The sequence below is a fragment of the Saccopteryx bilineata genome, chromosome 3 (genome assembly GCF_036850765.1).
Source record: "Saccopteryx bilineata isolate mSacBil1 chromosome 3, mSacBil1_pri_phased_curated, whole genome shotgun sequence".
Lineage (NCBI taxonomy): Eukaryota > Metazoa > Chordata > Mammalia > Chiroptera > Emballonuridae > Saccopteryx > Saccopteryx bilineata.
Genome location: NC_089492.1, coordinates 313,051,175 through 313,057,490, shown reverse-complemented (window position 1 = coordinate 313,057,490; position 6,316 = coordinate 313,051,175). Strand labels below are relative to the sequence as shown.

Here is a 6,316-nt window from a genome sequence, read left to right as displayed (position 1 = left end):
GCATCGCGATCCCGTTCTCTGCATCGTTACACCCAGTTCAGGCTTTCGCGACAGCCGAAAGGGGTTCCAGACTGCGGGGCAGACGCGAGTGAACAGCGAAGGCCTGCCTGGCTGTCCCAATAGGTGTGCACCCAATCAGCAGCCTGGACGCCCAAACCACCACTGTCATTACCACTCCGGATGAATACTTTTTTCCACCGCTCCGTCTCTCACAACCTCTAATCCTGGTCTTGAAAGAGCAATAAGTCAATTCAGGGGAATCCTCTCACTTTCCAAAAAGTAGGCCACCAATCAGAAACGAAATAGGGAGGGTGTGGGATGGAGGATCAAGCAGGAGAAACAGATCCAGGAGATACAGAGGGGCTTGTGGGTTACGAAGGGGAGAAAAAAATACCACTCACAGGAAAGTGGTACCATATTGTTCCAAGTACAGGTCCCCAACCATCTATAAATCGACTCTTAAATTCTAATTGTGATACATGTATCCCCACCTACGAGTCCAGGGCAGGTGTCAGGGCAGATAAAGATGGCACAGTCTTTGCCTTCTCATCCCTAAGAATTATTGCAGTGAAGCCCCCTTGACCACGTAGAGATGGCTGGGACAGGGCAGAAGGTGGCTGGGGCAGGTTGGCTCAGAGCCTGCCTGGATGGGGATGAAGGAGGTGAATTTGGCACATTGAACCCCGTCTTCTCATATAAGTGCTTTGAGGTCGTTCTCTGGAGCCCAGCTGGCACCATTCCTTGGGCCAGCAGAGGAGAGCTGAGCTTGTCTCCCCTCCCCCCAGTTTCTACAGATTTGCCCCAAGGAGGCAAGTGGGGTTCTCCCAGCTGGTGGAATTTGGGGAATCCAAATGGTTAGAGGGGGGTAGTTGAAGGGGAGTTTTTTTCTGTCTTTTTTTTTTTCTTATAAAGATTCTAAGAAAAACTCAGGGTGGGAGGGTGAGGAAGGGGGACCAATTTAGCTAAGTGTCCACATACTTTTTCAATGCCTCTAGGGGCCTCCTCAAAAAGAAATGGTCCCATTTCTGCCCCCTCCCACCTGAGGTTCCCTCCCCCCCAGAGCGGCTCAGTTCCAAGGAAGTTTGGCACTTTTTTTTAATCAATGGGGAAATGGGGTGGGGGTGTTGAGAGTGAGGAACGGGGGAAGACAGACACAGACAAAGATAGAGACAGGACAGGTAACATTGGGAGCCACAGGTAGAGGAAGTAGAAAGCCATAGGAAGCCAGAGAAAGGAGAGAGGGAAACATTGGGAGGAAGTGTTGAAAGCTGGAGGGCAAATGGAAAGGAACCAGGAGACAATTCAATGCAGCAAACACTTATTAAGCACCTAATGGGTGCCGAAGATCAGGGTGCAAGGAGGCCACTCAGAGTCTCTGAGATCTGATTGGCTAACGAGGGGAGGGGGAAGGTGATGGGTTTTCAATGATCCCCATCTCTGACCTTACATCTGCGTCCCCTCTGGGCAAACTGCAGCACAAAAGATTGAGGTCAGATTGCAAAGGGGCTTTCAGGAGATGGGGAAGATGGTAGAATGACTTTCCAGGGTGAAATGGGGGAAGGTGGGTGGTTCTCCACTCCCCAACATGGTGAGTGAACTAGCTCACTGAGCTAGCAAGCTACTTGTCAGATAACCCTGGCTGGCGGGGTAGGGGTCCCCAAGAAATGTGAATAGGGAGGGGACTGTCACACAGATACCCCAAGGGAACACTTTTCAGGAGGCCCAGCCCCCAGAGACTTGTCTGTAGGAGAGGAATACTGGGTAAATAAATGGGTACAGAAAGCATCTGATAAGCAGAGGGCAGTTGAGGATGCAAATGATATGCAAATGAGCACTTTCAAATCCCAGCTCCCCACTCCCAGACCTTACTTTACCTCTCCTTGGCTCCTTCCCCTCCTCCTGAGGGCCTGGGGGTGGGAGTTGTAGGGGGGAGATTCCAGCTAGATACTGCAACACCCACATGTGGGGGAGATACTGTGAAATACTGTAAGGTCTTTTTGACAGGTGGAGAGGAGCAATGGCCCACAGGGCCACCTCCACCTCAGGAGCCCCCAACTGCAAAAGATATGTACAAAGTTACATCAAGAATTGTTTTGGCACTCAGATCTCCATCTGGATTCAGTCTGGAGACTAGGGGTGGGTGGGGGCAGCAGCAATGGGAGGTAGGGGTGGGGAAATGGGCCTGCCCCCACCCTGGAGATGGAGAGGGCATAGAAAAAGTTACCCTAGTGCCCAAGCTATAGCCTCCCATCAGCTGGGAGGGCTAGGGTGGGAAATTCAGTGCAAGGTACCTTGAAGGCTATTGCTTTCTAGGGATTTTCACATTTTGATTTGGGGGTGGCTCTCTAGAAAGGGGGAGGGGTCTCCCAGGCTTTAAGGGTGGGAATTGTCTCTGGCTTTTCTTCCCTCCTTTTTTGGGGAGAAAGATGAGAAGATTGGATTCCCTCCTCTAAAGCCATGGAGAAGAGAAGGGTCTGGAAGACCTCGGGAGGGGACAAATGGGGGAGAGGGTGGGCATGGGATGCCCCTCCCCCAGAGATGCTGATGATGGAACCAGGGCCCTGAGGGCCCTGCTTTGGGTTGGAGGAAGTGGAGGTGGTCTCCGAGGGGGAGGGGGAGATGGATGGGGGTAGAGGCGAGTCTCAACTATCCCAAGTCTATAGGGTGGTCAGGTCCTAAAATCTCAGCCTGCCAACAAAGCCTTAGAGCTGACCACAGCCACGGCGCTCAGGGAGCCACTCCTAAACTACAGGGCTGCCCGGCTTGGCTGAGTCCATCAGAACATTCTAGCTCTTCAGAGCCCATGGTGAGAGCACCAAAACATTCTGATTCATCAGATACCACCAAAGTGCTCCAGCTCACTGAAAACCACAAGCCAATCTAATAATCCGTTAGACCACATGAAGCATTCTGGCCAAGGCTCACTGAACTCTACAATGGGCCACACTGGCCTGACAGAGCCACCACATATTTGGCTCACTAGACTCAATGAAACAAAGCCACGCAGACACAGCATGCACACAAAAGGTGGGGGTGGGAATGGGGGTCTTTAACAGTTTTCACTAGCTCCATCTCCCACCCTTCCCTGCCAGGTGAGTTCACAGACTTGGTGTGTTTGAATGGAGGTGACCCTGACAATATTGGGTCTTTTTCCTTTGAGTCCTTTAGATTAGATCCAAGTCTACCCTCTACTCTCCTCCTAGGAAGACCCCCAGGCCAAGACCCACCAAAGAGGGGTATGGGTGAAGAAAGAGGGTCAGTAACTGGCCATAGCCCAATATAGGAAGTGCATGCTTCACCCCAATGACATCACAGGAAGTACCCTGGAAACACCACAGGAAGTACATGCCCCCATGATATCATTAAAGTAACTGTCAAGGAAGGCTCACTGAGACATCATAGGAAGTACCTGTCTCTTCTACCATCACAGGAAGTGCCCTCTGGGCAACTACTTCCTGTGACATCATAAGGAACGCCAGAGCGCCCCAGAAAGTATTTGATTCAGTAACATCACAACAGGGACCTTCATTCCCATTACTTTAGGAAAAGCCATAGGAGAAGCCACAGGCAGTTGCTCCAGCCTTTCATAAGAGTCTTGCCCACTGGATTGGCCCAGTCTGAGAGCCAGCCTCATTCCCAGCAGCAACCCCACCCCCATACAACCTGACAACAAAAGAATTAAAAGTCCCACCTAGGAGAGGTGACTGTAGTGGGGGGAGAGTAGCTGAGACAATCTGGGAACGCTGGGGTCCCTCCTCCAAATGTCCCATTTCAGCCCAGACTCCTGCTACCTCTCCTCCCATTACATCCCTCGACCTGGAACTGAAAGTAGGAGAGGTGGGGTGTTGTTCTGGAGAGGCTCCTCATTCTAGGTCACCCAGAGGCTCCCTCCCCTCCTCCCATATGGAAACAAAAACTTATAAAGGGGGGAAAAAGTCCTTACAGAAAAAAAAGGAGGGAAAGAAAGAGAAAATAACGCTTTGTTTTCTATTAAAATCAACAAAATGCAATATATACAGATATCACACAGACCTGGGCCCTGGGAGAGGAGAGTCAGGCCCAGCCAAGCATGGAGAGGAGGGGAGGAGGGGTCAGTTCAGGGCCAGGGAGGGAGCTTCTGGGCTCCATCCCCAGCCATCTCTCAATCCTGCCTATGACTACCAGAAGGGAGGGGGGTGCAGTCAGACCTACCCCAGCCCCAATCCCAGGAGGAGCAGGACTACACGGAGCTGAGGTCAAGAGTTGGGGAGGAGGAGGAGGAAAAGAAGGAGGAGGAGGAGAAGGGACAGGGAGAAGGGTGGGAGCACACACCACAGGCCTCATCCCACTTTCTGGGGGTTTGAGGCCCTCACTCCCTGCTCGTAGGTGACCCGCTGGCTGATGAGGTATTGAGCGGCTTGCGTGGCCGCAGGGCTGCCCGTGATGGTGACCCGCCGGTTCCGCGTGCCTGGCAGGAACTCGCCCTTCTTGGAGATCTGGATTCGGGCGCCTGTCAGCTCCTGGTACTCCACCAACGTCTTGCCCCCCTTGCCCAGGATGGCTCCCACTAGGTTCTCAGGCACCGCAATCTCCACTAGCTCCTTGGCACTCTCAGCTGCCAACTTTTCTGCCGTCAGGAAGCCACCAGCTGCCCCGGCCGCTGCCGCAGCAGCCACCAGCGGGCCACCCCCTCCGCCTGCCCCACCACCCGCCCCGGCCCCGAGGTAGCCATTGGCGGCTGCGGCCAACGCAAAGGATCCCAGGGCTCCGGGTGGCGGGGGTGGAGGTGGGGCAGCCCCTCCGGCTGGCCCCGCCCCTGCCTCACCCGCGTAGGATGCTAGGAGGTTGGCAGCGGCAGCGGCGGCAGGGTTAGCACCGGCAGCCACGGCAGCCAGGACCCCGGAGGCTGCAGCCGAGTTGAGGCCCAGGCCAAGGGAGTTGGTGTTGTAGCCGTAACTGGCCAGCGTGTTAAGCGCCGTGCTGATGGCCAGCAGGTCGGTGCCTGAGAAGGCAGGCAGGGCAGCAGGAAAGGCACCCACGCCGGCCAACCCCGCAGGGCCCAGCAGGCCGGAGGCGGCAGCAGCGGAGGCGGCGGCTGCAGCAGGCAGCACGTCAGCCGGGCTGGCATACGGTGAGCCGGTGGGGTTGGAGTTGGCCACGGGGCCAGCCACGTTGGCGTAGCTGATGTTGAGGCAGCTGCTACTCTGGGGGTCTTCCTGTACCTTCTGCACGATGGCGCTCACGGCCTTGTGCACCTGCTCAGGTTCACCGCTGACTGTCACCACGCGCTCCTGCAGGTTGATGCCCTCTGGCTTCTGGGACAGCTGCACCCAGGCACCCGATTGTTCCATCACAGCTTTCACTGTGGCACCCCCCTTGCCGATGATCAAGCCTGCCGTGCTGTTGGGGACGATCAGCTTGGCCTGCGAGGGGAGAGAGAGGGGAGCTTTAGGGTGGTAATCACAGACTGAACAGTAATGTTAGTGTCATTCTCAGCCCTGCTTTCAATTGTCCCAAATCGGGCCCCCTTGAGATGCACCAGTATACTCCTACTGGTTGTGAAAAGTATTGGAATAAAAAGAATCATAATTTTTCCATACTTGTTGGTTAAAAAAGAGCTAATATTCCAAGTCCCCTGGGTAGCTTCTCAGCCACCCTGTGCCCTGCCCCTAGCACCCCGGAGGACCTCTCTTCCCTCTTGCATCTTAAAGACTGAATGGCTGTCCTAGTGGGGGCCCTTCAGGACTCTGCTCCAAGCTTGTCATGTGGCCATGCCCTTCTACATTAAGTCTTCTGAGCCCCAGAAAAGGCAGCATTAGTTTCACTTTACTGATGAGCCACTTGAGGCCTAAGAGGTGAAGGGACTTGCCCCAGGTCACCCAGATAGTGAAGGGGCTGAAATTCAGTATCATGGATTTCTGCCCTATTGTATTTCCCACCTGCTTAACCTCCTTCTTGCTGCTATGGGCTTAATTGTTCCTCCCCTCACCCCCAATTCATCCGTGAAGTCCTATCCGTCAGTTCCTCAGTGACCGTATTTGGAAAAAGGGCCTTTAAAGAGGTGATTAAGGCTAAGTGAGGTCATTAGCAGGGTCCTAATCCAATTTGATGTCCTTATAGGAAGAAGATATCAGGATATAAACACACAGAGAGGAAAGACCATGGGAAGACACAGAAAGAAGACAGCCATTGACAAGCCAACGAGAGAGGACTCAGAAGAAACCAACCCTGCCAACCCTTGATCTCAGACCTCTGGTCTCCAGAATTGTAAGAAAATAAATTTCTGTCCTGTAAGCCATCAAGTTTGCGGTGCTTTGTCATGGCAGCCCTAGCAATC

The 6,316-nt window shown here is 53.8% G+C and overlaps 1 protein-coding gene across 1 annotated transcript in view; it reads right to left on the bottom strand.

Moving 5' to 3' along the window:
* Positions 1–203: 203 nt before the first annotated feature.
* Positions 204–6,316, bottom strand: part of NOVA2 (NOVA alternative splicing regulator 2) — a 31,485-nt gene continuing 25,372 nt past the window's right edge. Inside the window, exon 4 of the mRNA XM_066271749.1 lies at positions 204–5,402. Within this exon, the coding sequence (XP_066127846.1) occupies positions 4,320–5,402 (1,083 nt within the window). The 3' untranslated portion in view covers positions 204–4,319. The remainder of the gene's footprint in view (positions 5,403–6,316) is intronic.